The sequence below is a fragment of the Leucoraja erinacea genome, chromosome 3 (genome assembly GCF_028641065.1).
Source record: "Leucoraja erinacea ecotype New England chromosome 3, Leri_hhj_1, whole genome shotgun sequence".
NCBI lineage: Eukaryota > Metazoa > Chordata > Chondrichthyes > Rajiformes > Rajidae > Leucoraja > Leucoraja erinaceus.
The window spans coordinates 44607372-44628737 of record NC_073379.1 but is presented as its reverse complement, the minus strand read 5'-3'; the positions used below and the strand labels follow the sequence as shown (position 1 = coordinate 44628737).

General features: G+C 42.2%; 1 protein-coding gene across 11 annotated transcripts in view; it reads right to left on the bottom strand.

The window, feature by feature from the left end:
- LOC129695547 (multiple PDZ domain protein) overlaps positions 1-21366 on the bottom strand; it is a 168382-nt gene that overhangs the window by 29191 nt on the left and 117825 nt on the right. For all 11 annotated transcript variants that reach the window (XM_055632583.1, XM_055632584.1, XM_055632594.1 and 8 more), the window contains 6 exons: positions 20114-20310; positions 18315-18406; positions 14409-14490; positions 7050-7103; positions 5640-5732; positions 753-827 (listed from right to left, as the gene is read on the bottom strand). In XM_055632583.1, the coding sequence (XP_055488558.1) occupies positions 753-827; positions 5640-5732; positions 7050-7103; positions 14409-14490; positions 18315-18406; positions 20114-20310 (593 nt within the window). The remainder of the gene's footprint in view (positions 1-752; positions 828-5639; positions 5733-7049; positions 7104-14408; positions 14491-18314; positions 18407-20113; positions 20311-21366) is intronic.

Genomic DNA, 21366 nt, shown 5'->3' with positions numbered 1-21366 from the left:
TACAAACTGTACGTCTTTGGAGTGTGGGAGGAAACAGAAGATCTCGGAAAAATCCCACACTGGTCATGGGGAGAACGTACAAATTTTGTTCAGCCTTACAGCGCTTGCAGCTTCAGAGAACCGGGTTCGATCCTGGTTGCTGTCTGTACGTAGTTTGTACATTCTCCCTGTGTGGGTTTTTCTCCGAGATCTTTGGTTTCCTCCCACATTCCAAAAACATACAGGTTTGAAGATTAACTGGTTTGATATTTGTGTAAATTGTCCCGAGTGTGTGCAGGACAGTGTTAGTGTGTGAGGATCACTGGTCGGTGCGGACGCGGTGGGCCGAAGGGCCTGTTTCCACACAGTATCTTTAAACTAAACTTGTCTCCCATCAAGGAGGATGGGGAAATGAAGGGGATTTGCAGGTTGTAGATACCTTGTTGATAGGAGTTTGGGAATTGCTGCCCAAACACAGTGCGTTTGTGTACAAAGTGCACACATCAGACATGATGGACTGGTAGTGGGTGTATAGAATATTTTAAATGGCTACTGCTCATGGAAGTGTTTAGAAATTAAAGTGGAATAATTGTTTTCCTGACTGAAACCTTTCAGTGCAGGTTCAGCTGTTTTACTTTACCAATTTATTCAACAGGGGTTGTAAAATAGAATTATTAATTTGTATCAATCCAAGATCTTTTAATATATTAACTGATAGAGTAACGTAGAGAAATGACTACACTGTACAAGTAAAATGATAAATGTAACATTACCTTTTCTATAGGGTGACCTATAACAGGTTCATCATCGACTGCCAAGATTCGATCCCCAACCTTAACCCTTCCATCCTGGAAAAACATAAATCTATTAGTCACTAATTAATACAAAATTATACAGGCCTAGAACATAATTTGCACAGTTCATTAATTTTGTGCACTAGAAAATAGTATTTTAGACAATAGACAATAAGTGCAGGAGTAGGCCATTCGGCCCTTTGAGCCAGCACCGCCATTCAATTTGATCATGGCTGATCATCCCCAATCAGTACCCCTTCCTGCCTTTTCTCCATATCCTCTGACTCCGCTATTTTTAAGAGCACTATCTAACTATCTCTTGAAAGCATCCAGAGAACACGCCTCCACTGCCATCTGAGGCAAAGAATTCCTCAGACTCACCACTCTCTGTGAGAAAAAGTGATTCATCGTCTCCGTTCTAAATGGCTTGCTCCTTATTCTTAAACTGTGGCCCCTGGTTCTGGACTCCCCCAACATCGGGAACATGTTTCCTGCCTCTAGCGTGTCCAAACGCTTAACAATCTTATATGTTTCAATGAGATCCCCTCTCATAATTCTAAACTCCAGAGTGTACAAGCCCAGCTGCTCCATTCTCTCAGCATATGACAGTCCCGCCATCCCGCGAATTAACCTTGTAAACCTACGCTGCACTCCCTCAATAACAAGAATGTCCTTCCTCAAATTAGGGGATCAAAACTGTACATAATACTCCAGGTGTGGTCTCACTAGGGGTCTGTACTGCAGAAGGACCTCTTTGCTCTTATATTCGATTCCTCTTGTTATAAAGGCCAACACGCCATTTCTTCAATGCTTGCTGTACCTACATGCTTACTTTCATAGACTGATTTACAAGGACCCCCAGATCCCGTTGGACTTCCCTTTTTCCCAACTTGACACCATTTAGATAGTAATCTGCCTTCCTGTTTTTGCTACCAAAGTGGATAACCTCGCATTTATCCGCATTAAACTTCATCTACCATGCATCTGCTCACTCCCCCAACCTGTCCAAGTCACCCTGCATTCTCATAGCATCCTCCTCACTATTCACACTGCCACCCAGCTTTGTGTCATCTGCAAATTTGCTAATGTTACTTTGAATCCCTTCATCCAAATCATTGATGTATATTATAAATAGTTGCGGTCCCAGTACCGAGCCTTGTGGTACCCCACTAGTCACTGCCTGCCATTCTGAAAGGGACCCGTTAATCCCTACTCTTTGTTTCCTGTCTGCCAACCAATTTATTATCCATGTCAGCACTCTACCCCCAATACCATGTGCCCTAATATTGCCCACTAATCCCCTATGTGGGCCTTATCAAATGCTTTCTGAAAGGTCAGCTACACTACATCCACTGACTCTCCCTTGTCCATTTTCCTAGTTACATCCTCAAAAAATTCCAGAAGATTAGTCGAGCATGATTTCCCCTTCGTAAATCCATGCTGACTCGGACTGATCCTGTTCCTGCTATCCAAATGTGCGGCTATTTCATATTTTATAATTGACTCCAGCATCTTCCCCACCACCGATGTCAGGCTAACTGGCCTATAATTCCCTGTTTTCTCTCTCCCGCCTTTCTTAAAAAGTGGGATAACATTAGCTACCCTCCAATCCACAGGAACTGATCCTGAGTCTATAGAACATTGGAAAATGATCAGCAATGCATCTACGATTTCTAGAGCCACTTCCGTAAGTACCCTGGGATACAGAGCATCAGGCCCTGGGGATTTATCAGCCTTCAGTCCCATCAGTCTACCCAACACCATTTCATGCCTAATGTGATTTCCTTCAGTTCCTCTGTCACCCCAGAACCTCTGGCCGCTACTATATCAGGAAGATTGTTTGTGTCCTCCTTAATGAAAACAGATCCAAAGTACCTGTTCAACTCATCTGCCATTTCCTTGTTCCCCATAATAAATTCACATTTTTCGGTCTTCAAGGGTCCAACTTTGTCCTTAACTAAATGTTTTCCTCTTCACATACCTAAAGAAGCTTTTACTATCCTGCTTTATATTCTTTGCCAGCTTACCTTCGTACCTCATCTTTTCTCCCCGTATTGTCTTTTCGGTTATCTTCTGTTGTTCTTTAAATATTACCCAATCCTCTTGCTTCCCGCTCATCTTTGCTACGTTGTACTTCTTCGCTTTAATTTTTATACTGTCCCTTACGTCCCTTGTCAGCCATGGTCGCCCCTTTCTGCCCTTGGAATCTTTCTTTCTCCTAGGAATGAACTGATCCTGCACCTTCTGTATTATTCCAAGAAACACCTGCCATTTTTGTTCCACTGTCATTCCTGCTAGTGTATCTTTCCAGTCAACTTTGGCCAGCTCCTCCCTCATGGCCCTATAGTCCCCTTTATTCAACTGCAACAATGACACCTCCGATCTACCCTTCTCTATCTCCAATAGTAGATTAAACCTGACCATGTTATGGTCACTGCCTCCTAATGGCTCATTAACCTCGAGGTCCTTTATCAAATCCGGTTCATTACATAACACTAAATCCAGAATTGCCTTCTCCCTGGCAGGCTCCAATACAAGCTGTTCGAAGAATCCATCACAAAGGCACTCTACAAAGATTTAATGGGAACCTGAGGGGTAACTTTGTTTTTACTCAAAAGAGTGGTGAGTGTATGGAACAAGCTGCTGCAGAAAGTAGTTGAGGCAGGTACCATCACAATGTGTAACAAACATTTGGACCAGGCACAGTGCCCTCCATAATATTTGGGACAAAGACCCATCATTTATTTATTTGCCTCTGTACTCCACAGATTTGAGATTTGTAATAGAAAAAAAATCACATGTGGTTAAAGTGCACATTGTCAGATTTTAATACAGGCCATTTTAATCCATTTTGGTTTCACCATGTAGAAATTATTTATATATAATCCCCCCCATTCCAGGGTACTCAAGGATGTTTAGGACACATGGATTCATAGGTGTTTGTAATTGCTTAGATGTATTTAATTGCCTCCTCAATGCAGCTTTAAGAGAGCTCTCAGCACAGTCTTTCCCCCAGTCTTTCCATCACCTTTGGACACTTTTATTGCCGTTTATCAACATGAGGACCAAAGTTGTGCCATTAAAAGTCAAAGAAGCCATTATGAGACTGAGAAACAAGAATAAAACTGTTAGAGACATCACCCAAACCGTAGGCTTACCAGAATCAACTTTTTTGAACATCATTAAGAAGAAAGAGAGCACTGGTGAGCTTACTAATCGCAAAGGAACTGGCAGGCCAAGGAAGACCTCCACAGCTGATGACAGAAGAATTCTCTCTGTAATAAAGAAAAATCCCCAAATACCTGTGCTACAGATCAAAAACACTCTTCAGGAGTCAGGTGTAGATTTGTCAATGACCACTTTCTGCAGAAGACTTCAGGAACAGAAATACAGAGGCTACACTGCAAGATGCAAACCACTGGTTAGCTGCAAAAATGGGATGGCCGGGTTATAGTTTGCCACGAGGTACTTAAAAGAGCAACCACAGTTCTGGAAAAAGGTTTTGTGGACTGATGAGACAAAGATTAACTTATATCAGTGATTTAAAAAATCTTTCCCCTGCACGGAGAACCCGACCTTTTCTCTGTCGGGTCTCCGTGGTCGTTGGGTCTGCAACGTGGAGCGGCCTCCAGCAGGAACGACTCGGGGGCTCCAGTCGCGGAGCTGCGGACTTACTCACCATCGTAGAGCTGGCCGAGTTCGGAGCGGGTGGAGCTGTGGTGGCGAGCTGCTGCGACCTGACCCCGAAGATTCGGAGGCTCCAACTGCAGGTCTGGTGGACGGTGACACCGGGAGCCCGCGGGTCCCTGCTGGGAGACCGCTTTTCGGGGCTTCCGCAACGACGACTTCTCCCGCCCGAGTCGCGGGGTGGAAGAGTAACTGGAGCGGGGCCTTACATCGCCCGGTGCGGCTTCAACGGCTGCGGGACTTTGCTAGCGCCCGCCGGGGCTCCAACAACAAGACCCGGAGCGCGGCCTTGCATCGCCCGGCGCGGCGTTAATGGCCGCGGGACAATTGCCATCGCCCGCCGAGGGCTTTGACTCCGACATCGGGAGGGGAATGGGGAGTGCAGGGGAGAGATAAGTTTCTTTGCCTTCCATCACAGCGAGGAGGAGATGCGCTTTGATGGATGTCTGTGTAAATTGTGTTGTGTCTTGGGTCTTTTTTTTCTTGTGTGTATGACTGCAGAAACAACATTTCAATTGAACCTCTATGAGGTTCAAATGACAAATTAATTGTATTGTGTATTGTGTATTGGCACTAGTGAGCAATGTTACTTGCACAAAATTGTATCCCACAGATGAACACTGTGAATGAAGGAGGCCTTACACACTGAAGGCCTGTTCAGCATTTTCCAAAAGATGTCGGCTGGTGCTGCCACCATGCAGTTCAAAACACCCAACTTTTAAAGATATTTACATTTTCATTCTTAATGATCGCTCCCACCCACCCACATTGGTGCTGTGCTCATGTTCCACATTCATTCCCCTGACAATCTTCATTTTCTATCATCTAGCCAATTCACTCCCACACTGCCCCTCACAGCAAAATTGCCCTGGGTCTCTCTCTTTCCGCATCACAATTCACCAACACCTGACCAAAAGACCTCTTCCCTGCAATGACAAGCTCTCTTCCCTGAAATGACAATAGCATGTATGCGCATTATCGACTTTTGTCAAATTTTGTTGGGTAAGGGCTGCTCTACAGCTCATAATTCCTCTGGCTGGAACCCTCAAAACCAACGTTTCTCCCTACCCCCATCTCAAGGCAGAGCTACTTTGGATTTTTTTAAAATCATAAATCTATTGAAAACTCAGTTCAGTTCATAACTATCTGAAAGGTTATAAAGTCTTTCTTGCAAATTACCTTTGATGCTGTTCCATTTTCTGTTAGATTCTTGATGACCACGCCATCATTTGTACTCTCTTCACTAATTGCAATGCCGAGTCCGCTTTGATCCTGTACAAGCAAGAACATACTTAGCTTACTATTCATACATCCAGACAAAATTGTCTCCTAATTTAGTGGAAGTATTAAAGATGGTTGTTACTTTCATGGGTACAATAGGACTTCTAGCAAAGTCTAGCAACATTTCCATCTGGGGAATGAAATGAAATGAAAACCCAATTTATTATGGTTATTTCTCAAATTACTCCTTTTCAATCTGTCCTTTTCTTTCTAAAAGTGCTTGCCATTGATAAGCACAAGCAAACTCAAGGAACAGATGGTCTTCATACTGTTAGAAGCAGTGAATCACAAGCTGTGGCCTCTCACCCTGACCCTGTCTGGTCTACACTCAGTAATGTGGCTGAATCTTTAGAGGCAATGAGGGATGGATAACAAATGCCAGCATTATCAGGGACATCAACATTTCATGAATATATTGCGAGACATTTCAGTTTCAAGAAAAATGGTCAGCGTGGACGTAACAGTTTTCAAAATTTCAAGACCAACCTCACTTCTGTGTGGAACAGGTGGCTGCGGGAATGACAACCAACCTGCTTCCCATTCATAGACCAGACACGTGATGCTTTGTATGCCATATTTAGCCGCTTCCAAGCTTAATCCTTGAAGACCATATATCGTGGTTTATAGAGAAACTGCCAGAAAAGGCCCAGGTCAGCTGAATTTTCACCATTGTTCAAAGACTGGAATAGCAGAATTCTTTTGACCCCATTTTATTTTGTTTCATTCTGAAGCCCATTTTTCACCAAGGAATTGTCAATCACAACGTCCTCCTGTAGAATTTTGACATTCACCTTCCCCCATCCCCTTGGTTCGTACTATCTCAACTTCAGCTTCCATACTTGCTCCTAGACTGCGGGTATTGCACTCAATGACGTTAAGCCCAACAACTGGCATTGAGATGGATAGTTTGCTTGAGAAAGAGAAACATGCCACAAAGTCAAAACTCCCTTTTGCTCAGACTTTGGGTTTTCTGATTAATACTCCTTTTACAAAACCGACCACATCCATGAATGGGGCCACCAAGTTTTAAAAGAAACAAATTTAAACAGACTTCAAAATAATGCCTCATGTCAATGACTTGGAAATAATACAAAATCTGAACCGTCAATTATTGCAGCAGCAATCTAACAGTAGCTACTCTTGACCAATGACATAAATAGTATTTTAAAATTCACAAATGGCATTGTTATTTTCTCATAATATTATAATGTGTCCCTATTTTCTACACATCCAAAAATGTTTCTCCAATTTTCTTTCTCTGAAAAATGATATGAATCCCAAAGATACTACAAATTTAAAGAAACTTACCTTAGTAAGTAGAATATCCTGAGTATTCTTAAATGAAGTTGGACATATTCCACCCTGAAAGAGAGATTAACTATTTTTTTCTGGAAAGTCAAGTTAAATTCATGATTTCTGTTATTAATATTTTAAATATTACTATGTGCCAGAACCAGCTTGTTCAAAATGCAATTAAAAATAAACATAACTCTGAACAATTATTGCTATAGGCATTCTGAAAGCAATGTTCATTATATGCTTTATCATCCTATCATTCCCGTTTAGACTGAAAAGTTCAGCCTCAAAGCACATATGTATAGTGCCCTCCATAATGTTTGGGACAAAGACCCATCATTTATTTATTTGCCTCTGTACTCCATAATTTGAGATTTGTAATAGGAAAAAAAATCACATGTGGTTAAAGTGCGCATTGTCACATTTCATAAAGGCCATTTTTATACATTTTGGTTTCACCACATAGAAATTACAGCTGTGTTTACACAGTGCATTCAGAAAGTATTCAAACCCCTTCGCTTTGTCCACATTTTGTTACGATACAGCCTTATTTTAAAATGGATTAAATGATTTTCTTTTTTTCACTTTAGTCTTTATTGCTTTTATGCATACACAAATAAAACACAAATAGAACAACGAAACATACAACAATGCAGTGAAACGCACAACACTGCAGCGGGGGTTCAGTTTACAATTAATGATGCAGTATACAGAACTATTTTCTTATTAAAACATTTTCCAATAACTTACGTTATTGTCAATAAAATTATACAGTGTTGATATCTTTATTTCTATACCTAATCCATTTTTCCAATTTTCTGTTAAACTCGTCTTCTTTCACTCTTAGAGAATATGTCATTTTCTCCATGACAAATATTTCCTGTACTATGTCTAACCATTGTCTAAGTCTGGGTGTGTCCACTGCAAGCCAGTTTCTTGTAATGGCCTTCTGCCAGCTGTGATGATCTTCCTTCAGCACCACGGTAGCTATATTACCCAGGCATAAAATGGAAAACTTCTTGAAGGGTATATATCCTAATACCTCCTTTAATTCTGAATTCACTCTGTCCCAAAATAGTTCTATTATTGGGCAACTCCAGAAGATGTGTGCATGATTTGTGTCTGTTTGGCCACATTGCCTCCAGCATGTTTGCTGCCTTAGAATTTGCTTGCTTTTTATGTTAGGCGTAATAAAGAAACAAATCACAGTTTTCCAATTAAATTCTCTCCATTTTTGTGAATTAGTGGATGTCTGTAGTGTTACACACATATGATGCCATTCTTCTTCTGAGATTGTGATGTTCAATTCCTTTTCCCACTTAAATTTGACATAAAATGTAGTTTTAGCTTGACATTCCATGAAACTATGGTAAAGTTTAGAAATAATCCTTGATGTTTTTTGATGATACGCATTAACTATCACTTCTACCACTGGATTATTTTCTTCTAGTGTCTCCCTTTTTACTTTTTTATTGTAATAATCTCTCAGTTGGAGGTATCTAAACAAGCCTTGGTTCCGAAGTGCAAATCTATCCTTCAAATCTTGAAAACTCCTTAGGTCTCCATTTTCAGTAACAGTACAAAATGCAGTCATTCCTTTTTTCATCCACTCTTTAAATGTTGAGTCATACATCCCTGGTTTAAATTCACTATCCAAAGCTATACATCTTAAAAAGTTTTGTCCTTTATTCAGTTTAAGTTGGCTGGTAAGAGTGAACCAGATTTCTAAAGTAAATATCGTTATTGAATCGATTATACTCCTGATATGTCCAGGAAGTGCTTTTTCTCCCAAGAGTGTTTGGATGTGGAAGTCAGGGATATATGTCTCAATCTCTTTCCACATTGCTATATAGCTGTCCTCACACCAATTAATTAGTGGTCGCAGTTGGGCTGTACAGAAATATATCCTAAAATTTGGAAGTGCCATTCCACCTTTGTCCTTTGGCAACTGGAATGTAGTGTATCAAACTCTGGCCTTCTTTCCTCCTCAAATAAATCTAGATATTCATTTATCCCATTCCGTGAATTGTTTTAATGGTACCTCTATTGGCAGAGATTGAAACAAGTACAATAGCCTTTGCAAAATATTCATTTTCACCACATTTATCTTACTACTAAAATCCGTTGGGTAGGTGGACCATCTTTCTACATCCTTTCTTGTTTTGGTTGATGTGATTATAATTGGCCCCATACAACATTGATATATTTTTTGTTATATGTACCCCTAGGTATTTGATTGATTTTGAATCCCATTTAATATTATACTTTTGCTTGATTTCTTCTGGAGGAGCACAATTAAATTCTGCATAAAAATTTAATTTCTCTATGATCCCCATCATCCTTGGAAAGGAGGTGTTTACTTCCGTGAGATACATCATTACGTCATCTGCAAAAAGCCAATCTTATGTTCTCTGTCTCTAATAGTTACTCCCCTCAGTTCCCTATCTTGAAGAATCGCTTGAGCCAATGGTTCAATATATATAGCAAACAGGGTAGGGCTAAGACAACATCCCTGTCTCGTTCCTCTTCCTAACACAAATCTCTCAGTTAAAGACCCATTCACCTTTACTCTTGCAGTAGGTTGCTGGTAAATTGCTTTAATAACTTGAATTGAATTTTCAGTAAAGCCAAATCTTTCTAGTGTTTGATATAAGAATTCCCAATTAAACCTATCGAAAGCCTTTTCCGCATCAAGGCTTATCAGGACAGCGCACGTTCTTTCCTTTTGAATCTGGTGTATTATATACAAGGTTCTTCTAATACTGTCCTGTGTTTGTCTGCCTATTATAAAACCAATCTGCCTATTATAAAACCAATTCTTTTTTTTATCATCAATCCACACACAATACCCCAGAATGAAGAAGCAAAAACAGGTGTATAGAAATGTTTGCAAAAAGTAATTAAAAAGAAATAACTGAAATATCACATTTACATAAGTATTCAGACCCTTTGCTATGACACTCAAAATTGAGCTTAGGTTCATCCTGTTTCCATTGATTGTCCTTGAGATGTGTCTGCAACTTGATTGGAGTTCACCAGTGGGAAATTAAATTGATTGGACATGATTTGGAAAGGCACACGCCTGTCTATATAAGGTCTCACAGTTGACAGTGCATGTCAGAGCAAAAACCAAGCCAAGAAGACAAAGGAATTGTCCGTAGACCTCCGAGACAGGATTGTGTCAAGATGCAGATCTGGGGAAGGGTATAAAACAATTTCTGCAGCATTGCAGGTCCTGTCATTCTTAAATGGAAGAACTTTGGAACCACCAGGACTCTACATAGAGCTGGCTGCCCGGCCAAACTGAGCAATCGGGGGAGAAGGGCCTTGGTCAGGGAAGTGATCGAGAACCCGAAGGTCACACTGACAGAACTCCAGAGTTCCTCTGTGGAGATGAGAGAACCTTCCAGAAGGACAACTGTATCTGCAGCACTCCACCAATCAGGCCTTGATGGTAGAGTGGCCAAACGGAAGTCACTCCTCAGTAAAAGGCACATGACAGTCCACTTGGAGTTTGCCATAAGGCACCTAAAGGACTCTCAGATCATGAGAAACAAGATTCTCTGGTCTGATGAAGCAAAGATTGAACACTTTGGCCTGAATGCCAAGCGTCAGGTCTGGAGGAATCCAGGCACCGCTCATCACCTGGCCAATCTACGGTGAAGCATGGTGGTGGCAGCATCATGCTGTGGGGGATGTTTTTCAGCAGCAGGAACTGGAAGACTAGCCAAGATCGAGGGAACGATGAACGGAGCACAGAGGCAAATAAATAAATGAAGGGTCTTTGTCCCAAAAATGATGGAGCACACTGTACCTCCTCTAATGGGCAAAAACATACTCTCTCTCTTTTTTTGCATTTACCTGATCTTTCATTATGTGTCTGGTAACTGCAATATCTTCAGGTTAAATAACTCCAGAAACTGCACCTGGTGCCATTATGCCAATTTTTTCTTAATCAACCGAAATGTATACCACTAATCCAAAGCAAGGTGCCTCTTGCTTCCAAAGCTTATTTGTAATATGAAACAGAGGGTGATTATAGAGGGCTGCTTCTCTGTTTGGAAGTCTGTGAGCAGTGGTATAACACATGGATTGGTAATCAAACCCATACTGTAAGTCATATAAATTAATGGTTTGGATATGAATGTAGAAGGCATAGAAATATAGAGAAGTGCAGCACAAGAACAAGCTCTTCAGCCTACAAAGACTGTGCAGTACATAATGCCAAGACCAATACTTACCTGCCTGCACAGAATCCATGTCCCTCCATTCCCTGCTTGTCCATGTCTATCCAAAAGATTATAAATGCCAAGATTGTCTCTGCTTCATGTACTCACCACTCTATTTAAAAAAAAACTTGCCCCACCCTGTAGTGGCCATTTGGCCTGTTTTGCATGTCATTGTGGATGGCATGTGCCTTTAAATTTTAGACTGCCCGTTATAATGTGGGTGGGATTTATGACGTGTCTTTGGGCGTGTTTGCAGCTTAACTGCTTGCGCAGAAGTTTAGTTTTTAGATTCGTTTTGGAGAGACGATGGAGAAGGTTAATCCTTCGACCATGTCATGGCATGTAATTGTTACGGAGACACGAGGAGCTTTCTAATATCTGAAGTAATGAGCTGGAGTTCGAAGAAGATTGCCGTAACAAGTCGGAAAAACCTTGGATGTATCTTACTGTTTTCTATCTACAATAAAGAAAATATTCATCAAAAGACTGTGTGCTGAAGCTTTATGAATGGAGAAGCTCTGAAGGTCTCTGAGGCAGCTTGCATGCGAAGATATTCCCCTTATCCATTGTCCTCCAATTAGTGGCTAGGGTGCTAATTACCTGAAAGATATGAAAATTCTGCCGCTACACACCCATCTCCTTTAAACATTGCCCCTCTTGCCTTAAAGCAATGTCCTCTAATATTAGGCTTTTCCATCTTGGGAAAAAGGTTCTGACTATCCATTCTATCTCCATCTCTCATAATTGTATATACTTCTATTAGGTCTTGCAACCCCTGGCTTTCCAGATAAAACAATCAAAGTTTGCCCAACCTTGTAGTTAATACCTTCTAATCCTGGTATCACTCAGGTAAACCTCCTCTTCACCCTTTTCAAAACCTCCACATCCTTCCTGTAATGGGGTGTCCAGAACTGCACAAAATACTCCAAATGCGGCCTAACCAAAGTCTATAGAGTTGCATCATGATTTCCTGACTCTTATACTCAATGCCCCGACCTATGAAGCAAACATACCATGATGATATCTTTACCACTCCATCTACATGTGTTGCCATTTTCAGGGAGTCAAGGACTTGGTCTCCAAGATCACTCTGTACATCAATGCTGTTAAAAATCATGCCATTGATTGTATATATTCCCCTTGCATTTGTCTCCTAAAGTGCAACATTTCAAATGCTTGGATTAAATGTTGTCTTCCATTATTCCCCCCATTTTTGTAGCTGGTTTATATTCCGCTGTAGACACAAAAAGCTCAGCGGGCCAGGCAGCATCTCTAGAGAGAAGGAATGGATGACATTTCTTCAGACTGGTTAGAGATAAGGGAAACGAGAGATATAGATGATGATGTGGAGAGATAAAGAACAATGAATAAAATATCTGCAAAAAAGTAAAGATGATAAAGGAAACGGGCCATTGATTAGCTGTTTGTAGGGTGAAAACTAGAAGCTAGTACGACTTGTGTGGGGAAGGGATAGAGAGAGAGAGGGAATGCCAGGGCTACCTGAAATGAGACAAATCATTATTTATAGCACTGGGCTGTAAGCTGCCCAAGCAAAATATGGGTTGCTGTTCATCCAATTTGTGTTTAGCCTCACTCTGACAATGGAGGAGACCTAGGACAGAAAGGTCGGTGTAGGAATGGGAAGGGGAATGAAAGTGTCTGGCAACCAGGAGATCAGGTACGTTCAGGCGAGCTGAGTGCAGGTGTTCCGCGAAACATTCACCCTGTCTACGTTTGGTCTCGCCGATGTATAAGAGTTCTCATCTTGAACAATGGATACAGTAGATGAGGTTGGAGAAGGTGCAAGTGAACCTCTGCCTAACCTGAAAGGACTGTTGGAGTCCCTGGACAGAGTCGAGGGAGGAGGTATAGCACCAGTTATTGCATCTTCTGCGATTGCAGGGGAAGGTACCTGGGGAGGGGGCGGTTTGGATGGGAAAGGATGTTAACCAGGGAGTTGCGGAAGGAACGGTCTCCGCGGACGGCGGAAAGGGGTGGAGATGGGAAAATGTGGCTAGTGGTGGGATCCTGTTGGAGGTGACGGAAATTTTGGAGGAATATGTGTTGTATACCACAGCTGATGGGGTGGAAGGCAAGGACGAGGGGGACACTGTCTTTGTTCCGACTATGGGGAGGGGGAGCAAGGGCGGAGCTGCGAGGTACCGTGGAGAAATGAGTGAGGGCCTTATCTATGATGGGAGAGGGGAGTCCCCGTTCCCTAAAGAATGAGGACATCTCGGATGTGACATCTGGTATGGAACACCTCATCTTGGGGGCAAATGCGGCGGAGGCGGAGGAATTGGGAGTAGGGGATAGAGTCTTTGCAGGAAGTAGGATGGTAAGAAGTGTACTCGAGATAGCTGTGGGAGTCAGTGGGTTTGTAATAGACGTCAGTCAATAGTCTATTTCCTGCGATGGAGGCTGTGAGATTCAGAAAGGATATGGAGGTGTTGGAAAAACTTTATAAAACTCTAATTAGGCACACAGGAGTATTATGTGCAATTCTGGTCACAACATATGGAGTTTATGATTACATTGCAAGATGCAGAGGAGACTTGCGGGGATGTTGCTTGGGGTGGCAGATTTCAGATCTGAGGAGATTGAATAGGCTGTTTTTTTTGAGCGGATAGACAATATTTTAAAGGGCATAGTTAGGGTGGATAATGAAGAACCTTTCCACGTTAAAAAATATTCTAGAACCAGAGGGAAAGATTTTATTTACCCATAGATGGATGCCATCTGAAACATACTGCCTGAAAGAGTGGTGGAGGCAGGTATGTTCACAACATTAAAAATAGTATCTAGATAAGCATTTGAATCAAAAAGACATATAAGACTAAGGACCAAACGCTGGTAATTAGGATCAGTAGAGATGGGTAACGTGATATTTGGAGTGGACATAGAAGATTGAAGGCCTTGTTTCTGTGCTGCATAATTCTATGACAGACCTTCGCAGTGATATTACTCCAAATACTACATGGCACGTTTTAACCACTGCACACAGTGGTTTTACATACATGCACAATAACATTATTAATCCATCAGAGAACTGAAAAACTGTTTTTTGATGCTCACAATTTCACTCCTTTTCACACAGATTGCTAGAATTGCAGTAATGGTGCATTTCACTTAATATATCTACCTCCTGCTGGGTTCCTGAAGTTGATGTCAAATCAGATGATTTTACAGGACTGACTGCCATTTGATTGACTGCTTCTGTGCTTCTATAAGAGAAATAAAATTCCTGAGAGTTAAATTCATATTACTTTAAGTTATTAACCTGCCCCTGTTGCTTTTAAAGATAATGTTTTGTGTAATCTTTTCAAATTAGATTTGGGGAGTGCGACGTTTTAGGTTACAGCATACATTACATATATTCAGGAAAATTATCTTTTGCAGAAAGTACAGGCACAGCCAGGGGTAAAGTGCTTTGATGCCATGAGCTATAATCTTAAATATCTCTACAGAAAGAGAAACATTCTATCGTGTTATTTACAGTGCCCTACATAATGTTTGCGACAAAGATCCATCATTTAATTTATTTGCCTCTATATACCACAGTTTCAGATTTGTAATATAAAATATCACGTGGTTAAAGTGCACATAGTCAGATTTTAATAAAGTCAATTTTTATACATTTTGGTTTCACCATGTAGAAATTACAACTGTGTTTATACATCGTTCCCCTATTTCAGGGCACCATAATGTTTGGGACACATGGCTTCACAGGCGTTTGTAATTGCTCAGGTGTATTTAATTGCCTCCTTAATGCAGGTATAAGAGAGCTCTCAGCACCTCGTCTTTCCTCCAGTCTTTCCATCACCTTTGGAAACTTTTATTGCTGTTTATCAACATGAGGACCAAAGAAGCCATTATGAGACTGCGAAACAAGAATAAAACTGTTAAAGGCCTGTCCCACAGGCGATTTTTTCGGCGACAGTCGCAATAGGTCGCCGAAAAAACATGACTGAACATCCCCTACGACAATGTCTACGACAACCTACCACCTAGTCGACGTCAAGCTACGGCAAGCTACGGACAACCGGCGACCCATTAGGGCGTCCACCTACGACCACACAGGCGCCAACCTACGACAACCGAAGTCAACCTATGTCCACCCGCGACAAGCTACAACCCTGTCGGCGACAACTGAAGACAATTCAGTCGCCGGTTGACGTAGGTAGTCGCCAATGGAATTCACCAAAGTCATCACCCGGCGACAACTTACGTCACCTGGCGGCAACCTGCGTCATCCTGGCGACAACCTACGACAGGAGAAGACAAGCTACGTCAAGTCCACAGTCGCCGAAAAGTTTTGAACATTTCAAAATCTATCGGCAACGAGAAAAAAGTTGCTATGACTTGAAGAGACAACTCACGACCATACAGGTGCCTCCCCGCAACCATGTGGCGACAGCCTAGTCGCCTGTAGTCGCCAAAAAAATCGCCTAAATGGGACAGGCTCTTTGGAGACAAAACCTTAAGCTTACCAAAATCAACTGTTTGGAACATCATTAAGAAGAAAGAGAGCACTGGTGAGTCGCATAGGGACTGACAGGCCAAGGAAGACCTCCACATCTGATTACAGAAGAATTCCCTCTATAATAAAGAAAAATCCCGAAACACTTGTCCGACAGATCAGAAACACTCTTCAGGAGTCAGGTGTGGATTTGTCAATGACCACTGTCCTCAGCAGACTTCATGTACTGAAATACAGAGGCTACACTGCAAGATGCAAACCACTGGTTACCTGCAAAAATAGGATGGCCGGGTTACAGTTTGCCAAGAAGTACTTAAAAGAGCAACCACAGTTCTGGAAAAAAGGTCTTGTGGACAGACGAGACAAAGATTAACTTATATCAGAGTGATGGCAAGAACAAAGTATGGAGGAGAGAAGGAACTGCCCAAGATCCAAAACATACCACCTCATCTGTGGAACATGGTGGTGGTGGGGGGAGGGGGAGGGGGGTTGTGCCTTGGGCATGTATGGCTGCTGAAGGTACGGGCTCACTTATCTTCATTGATGATACAACTGCTGATGGTAGTAGCATAATGAATTCTGATGTGTATAGACACATCCAATCTGCTCAAGTTCAAACAAATGCCTCAAAACTCATTGGCCGGCAGTTCATTCTACCAAGACAATGATCCCAAACATACTGCTAAAGCAACAAAGGAGTTTTTCAAAGCTAAAAAATGGTCAATTCTTGAGTGCCCAAGTCAATCACCTGATCTGAACCCAATTGAGCATGTTTTTTATATGCTGGAGAGAAAACTGAAGGGGACTATACCCCAACACAAGCATAAGCTAAAGATGGCTGTAATACAGGCCTGGCAGAGCATCACAGAGAGGGCACCCAGCAACTGGTGATGTCCATGAATCGCAGACTTCCAGCAGTCATGCAAAGGAAATGCAACAAAATACCAAAAACGACTATTTTCATTTACATGACATCGCTGTGCCCCAAACATTATGGTGCCTGAAATGGGGGGGACTATGTATAAACACTGCTGTAATTTTTACATGGTGAAACCAAAATGTATAAAATTGGCCTTTATTAATATATGACAAGGTGCACTTTAACCACATGTGATTTTTTTTCTATTACAAATCTCAAATTGTGGAGTACAGAGCCAAATAAATAAATGATGGGTCTTTGTACCAAATATTATGGAGGGCACTGTGTACATAATTATAGTTCAGTCGTGTTGCTCAGCTGTGAAGTGGAAAGTTGTGGCTTTAAGTCCCACTCCAGAAACCTCAGCTCAGAAATTCTGGTTGTCAATCACAGTTAGGGCACACCGTGCAAACATTAATGCTTTATTTGAGATAAGACATTTAATCGAGCCCATCAACTAAAAAGAGCTTCAGCACCTGACACAGTATTTTGGGCTAACCTTTTTATCAGTTACCGAATTACATCAAAAAAAAACCCAGCAACCAACTTGTAAGCAGGCAATGAGAGATACCGTCAGTGAAGGGGGGGTTCATTATTATACTTAATGCCTTTACTGCTATGCAAATATAGGGAATAGGATGGTGTTTGGAATTCTAAAATAGCAGAGTCGATTTCATATCAAAGTTCTATATTGATTAATGTGATGTTTTGGCTGTTGTGTATAATTTTGTTAGACAATTGGACTAGGCTTCAGCAGATCGATATCTGGCACAATTCATGGCAAATGTGTATAGTATTTTGATCCTCAGAATACCCCATGTACCAAAGTTTTACATACTTGATCCAAATGTTGCACAAATATACTATTTGCAGCAAGACCATCTTAAAACAAAGGTTTTAAGGTTGTACAGGGTCTTTGGTGAGACCACACCTGGAGTATTGTGTACAGTTTTGGTCTCCAAATCTGAGGAAGGACATTATTGCCATAGAGGGAGTGCAGAGACGGTTCACCAGACTGATTCCTGGGATGTCGGGACTGTCTTATGAAGAAAGACTGGATAGACTTGGTTTATACTCTCTAGAATTTAGGAGATTGAGAGGGGATCTTATAGAAACTTACAAAATTCTTAAGGGGTTGGACAGGCTAGATGCAGGAAGATTGTTCCCGGTGTTAGGGAAGTGCAGGACAAGGGGTCACAGCTTAAGGATAAGGGGGAAATCCTTTAAAATCGAGATGAGAAGAACTTTTTTCACACAGAGAGTGGTGAATCTCTGGAACTCTCTGCCACAGAGGGTAGTTGAGGCCAGTTCATTGGCTATATTTAAGAGGGAGTTAGATGTGGCCCTTGTGGCTAAGGGGATTAGGGGGTATGGAGAGAAGGCAGGTACGGGATACTGAGTTGGATGATCAGCCATGATCATATTGAATGGCGGTACAGGCTCGAAGGGCCGAATGGCCTACTCCTGCACCTAATTTCTATGTTTCTATGTTTTGATGCAATATCCCAATTCACATGCTATTAAATGATGAGCAATGTGACAACATAACATTATATTCATAATTGTGTGTCTGCATGCATTTTATGTCAATTAAAAACCTAACATTCCTTATATACAATGTAAACATAAATCTGAAAGATTAAGCATACCTGATAAAAATAATTTTCACTTTTGAGGGTGCACTTTTGATTATTGAAGAAGCATTTTGATGACTACGTCCATACAGTAACTGCCCATTAATCTGTAAGAATAGCATATCATAAGATCACTATTTTTGCATGCAAAATTTGATATTTTTTAAGTGCAAAAAATTCATATGCAGTGACACTAAAGTTTAGTGTTTTAATTATTTTAACAACGTTTTCAATACAGAATGTCTTTTTATCCAGAATTAACAGCATGGAAAAGAGTTTGCTTTTTTAAGTGCTGACATTAGTTGAAATCATAAAAGTGAAATTTGAAAAGGAGTATCTTCTCCTAGAAGGTGGGGAAATATTAAGAATTTTCTACCATGGCGGATTTTTAAGGTTATACCTTTGAGGATATTTTGAGAAAAAATTTACATTTTTAACGATTTGGGGATGGAGGATTTGTCGTCTCCCGACTCATAGTCCACTCGCATTTTAAACATTTTTTTTTCTTATTTCGGACTGCGCCACCACCTGACGGGGTGGAGAGTGCCGCACACGGCTGTGGCATGCAACAGACACCTGAGCCGGCTCACAGACTCGCCAGCCACCTCCTCCGCAGCAAGGAATAGACCGCGCCCCACCTGCACATGCAGTGTGGAGGCCGCAGCCCCTGCTCAACCATCCGAAGGGGTCGCTCCCCAAGCCCCGGCCACTTCCAGCCCCACACTCCCGACACCTGGGCACCCGGTACAGAGGGGGGAGGGATGGGTGATCTCTCCATCCGTCTGCTCCTGAGCCCGGCCAAGATGGCCACCAGCGGGTTCAGGCAAAGGGCAGCCAAAGCCACATCAGGGTCGACCACCCGCCCCTCCTCCGGGCCCACACCTGCGTGTCCCCGGAGAGGGAACACGCGGTGTTCACGGGGAGAGGCTCTCCGCGAACACTGGTCGCCGCAGGAGGTCGAACGCTCCTTTGTTAAAGTTGGCGATACATCAACTCGACGATCGCCTGCCTGCAAACTGTCAACATAGGCAGTCCCTGATTGTGTGAATACTCGCACTCGCCGGTCGTCCGCAGCGCAGCTCCCCGCACCTCACCCCTCCCCCCCTCCTCTCTCCCCCGTCCCCGCTCTGCCATCCCGCCACCTCACCCCTCTCCCCCACCACATCCACTTCCCTCCCCGTCCTTCCCCCACTCTCCGCCTATTCTCCCCCACTCCCCCTCTGCCCCCCCCCGTCCACCCTCCCCCCCTCCCCCCCGTCCACTCCCCCCCTTCCCCCCTCCTCTCCCTCTCACCCAACTCCCCCCCCTCCCACTTGGTTTGGTTTCCCCCATCACCCCTAAGAACCTTTGAACCCCTCCCCTCCCCACCTTCCACCCAACTCCCCCCTCTCTCTCCAGTAACCACATCTGTACCTGCCCTGCCCCAGCTCCTTCCCCCATGCCTCTCCGCCTATTCTCCCCCACGAGGCCCCCCTCAGTCCACCCCCCGTCCACCCCTTCCGTGGAATAAAATTTAAGAAAGATATTTACCCCAATTTACTGCTCTTCCCTTTGTTTTACCCCCCCCCCCTCCCCCCCACCCCCCCCTTTCCCCTCTTCCTCCCCCCCCTGCCCCTTCCCCCCTCTCCCCTTTCAAAATCACCCAACTCCCCCCTCTCTCTCCCCACCCTTGGTTTGGTTTCTTTGAAATACCATCAAATAAAAACAAATCACCTAAGAACTATTTGAACATTGATATTTAAATGAATATGAATGGCTGGTCCACCTGTTTGTTACATTAGTGTTATGTGAAATATATGCAAAAAAATACTTACCTCCAGTAATTCATCTGCAATCTGTAACCTGCCATCTTTGCCAGCAGCTCCATTTGCATCAATGCCAACTACAAAAACACTCATTCTGGATCGGTCTTTGTTCCCAGCGAGGCTGAGGCTCAGTCCACTCTTCCCCTTTTCCAGTTCAATCATATGCAGCTCACCCATCAAGCTTCCATAGCGTTGTTTGATCTTCCCTGATTGCGTGGAATAAAATTTAAGAAAGATATTTACCAACATTTACTGCTCTTCGCTTTGTTCTTACACCAATTCTTACACCAATTATATTTCCACACAACCCACTGCATTAAAAATATGAGTTTCAACATCTCACAAATCTACACCATAAGTTAACATGCTTTTTAGCTTGAACCATGGTGCCTGTCAAAATCTGAAAGGGCAGGCACATGTATTGCTCGTGCAAGCTGGAAGCATATTTCTTTGATCTTCCCAGAATTCTGAAGGAATAATCAAAAATCGACACGAGCCATATTAAGGTATATGATCAAACATCGATCAGTGGTAATTTTTGAGTTTCTTTATGGATTTAGTAGCTGAACACATTGCGACTAAGTTTGCAGATAATCAACTGGCTATCGTGAGTAGGGTAGGTAAGAATGTTGTCATTTGGATGGTAATATGTTTTTAATAATAATGTGAAAACCATTCTGCTCATCACCTCCACCTACTGGTGCTTTGCAATTCTACCCAATGTAAAAATAGGATGCTTCACATTTACAGCAACACAAATCAAATAATAGTAAAAATATTAGATAGAATGGATGTGGAGAGGATGTTTCCAATAGTGGGAGAGTCTAGGACTAGAGGTAAAAGCCTCAGAATTAAAGGACATTCTTTGAGGAAGAAGATGAGGAGAAATTTATTTAGTCAGTGGGTGGTGAATCTGTGGAATTCTTTGCGACAGATGGCCGTGGAGGCCGTCAGTGGATATTTTTAAGGCAGAGATAGATACAGTGGCTTGCAAAAGTATTCATACCCCTTGAACTTTTCCACATTTTGTCACATTATAACCACAAACGTAAATGTATTTTATTGGGATTTTATGTAATAAACCAACACAAAGTGGCGCATAATTGTGAAGTGGAAGGAAAATGATACATGGTTTTCAAATTTTTTTACAAATTAAAAAACTGAAAAGTGTGGCATGCAAAAGTATTCAGCCCCCTTTACTCTGATACCCCTAAATAAAATCCAGTGCAACCAATTGCCTTCAGAAGTCACCTAATTAGTAA